The sequence below is a fragment of the Austrofundulus limnaeus genome, unplaced genomic scaffold (genome assembly GCF_001266775.1).
Source record: "Austrofundulus limnaeus strain Quisiro unplaced genomic scaffold, Austrofundulus_limnaeus-1.0 Scaffold356, whole genome shotgun sequence".
In the NCBI taxonomy this organism is placed as follows: domain Eukaryota; kingdom Metazoa; phylum Chordata; class Actinopteri; order Cyprinodontiformes; family Rivulidae; genus Austrofundulus; species Austrofundulus limnaeus.
The window spans coordinates 315,314-316,756 of record NW_013952758.1 but is presented as its reverse complement, the minus strand read 5'-3'; the positions used below and the strand labels follow the sequence as shown (position 1 = coordinate 316,756).

Below are 1,443 nucleotides of genomic sequence, written 5' to 3'. Positions count from 1 at the left end.
GCAAAAAGTATTGCGAGGTAACGCAAAAAGTATTGCGAGGTAACGCAAAAAGTATTGCGAGGTAACGCAAAAAGTATTGCGAGGTAACGCAAAAAGTATTGCGAGGTAACGCAAAAGTATTGCGAGGTAACGCAAAAGTATTGCGAGGTAACGCAAAGTTATTGCGAGGTAACGCAAAGTTATTGCGAGGTAACGCAAAGAAAAAAAACCCATGTCCCTTCGCGGGCTCCGTAACAACCCATCACAGCTGCACGCTGTTAGAAAATATAGTTTTTGGAGAAGTCACCTCCCAATAAATGTCATTTTGTAAAATCTAACTGCTCACTTTTACTCAGTACTTTTACTTTTAATACTTAAGTAGATTTTGTGTCAGAAATTTACTTTTGATACTTAAGTACAAAAAATATCAGATACTTTAAGACTTTTACTCAAGTAATATCTTTAGAGAAGACTAACTTTTACCAAAGTATTTTTATGATAAGATACTTGTACTTTTACTCAAGTATCACTTTGAAGTACTTAAAGCTTCGTTCAAACATCATGTGAAGTCAGCAGACCCAAATCTTCCTCTGAACCCAGTAACTGACATTTGTTAAATTACAGTGTGTGTTTTGTTTCCTGCAGAGCTCCTGTTCTGGTGGCACTGGCTTTGATTGAATGTGGGATGAAATATGAAGATGCGGTCCAGTTCATTCGACAGTACGTTCATGTTAAAGTGTTGTGACTTGGCTGTTTGAGATGTCTGTCAAATATCTATAAAATGACTGTCTGTAGTGATGAATCCATGAAACATGATCAGCAGCCATCATCCATTTCCAGTCTGCTTTTTTTAAATTGTTTTATTTTTGTTCTCGTGGACTTTCACATGAACCTATATTAATCCACTGCTGTTTCTTCCAGGAAGCGTAGAGGAGCGTTCAACAGCAAGCAGCTGTTCTACCTTGAGAAATATCGTCCAAAGATGCGCCTGCGTCATCGCAATAACTGCTGCATCCAATAGAGCCAAGCCCTGCGCCACGCCAACCTGACTCCCTAACCCCTCATCCATCCTCAGTACTAAAGAGCCCAACTCACGTTAACTAGCTTTTCGCTTTTATTTCACCTTTTTTTTAATTGTTGAATATTTTACTTTAGAAAACTATACGTGGCAAATAAACTTCCCTCTTGAGGCTCACAATCAAATGTCTGAAGGAAAAAGTATTGTCTGAACCATGTTGCCCAACAAAAGAGAAAACAACAGGTGAAAGGCAGCACTACGTCATATTGTAAAAAAAATTAGTGCAACTGTTTTCTGCAAGTCTATGGTGTGCCGTTTGTAAAGTTACACAGTCAAAAATTACCACAAACATTTTTGTTTTATTTAGCCTTTTATAAGAAAAAAAGAACAGATTTATTTTTCCAAGTCAGTTTTTCACCATATGATTCATACATTGATAAATGTTA

General features: G+C 37.2%; 1 protein-coding gene across 1 annotated transcript in view; it reads left to right on the top strand.

Annotated features, from left to right (window-relative positions):
- Positions 1-1,182, top strand: part of ptp4a1 (protein tyrosine phosphatase 4A1) — a 16,448-nt gene extending 15,266 nt beyond the window's left edge. The window contains exons 5-6 of the mRNA XM_014023079.1: positions 625-699; positions 901-1,182. Of these exons, the coding sequence (XP_013878533.1) occupies positions 625-699; positions 901-1,000 (175 nt within the window). The 3' untranslated portion in view covers positions 1,001-1,182. The remainder of the gene's footprint in view (positions 1-624; positions 700-900) is intronic.
- Positions 1,183-1,443: the final 261 nt, after the last annotated feature.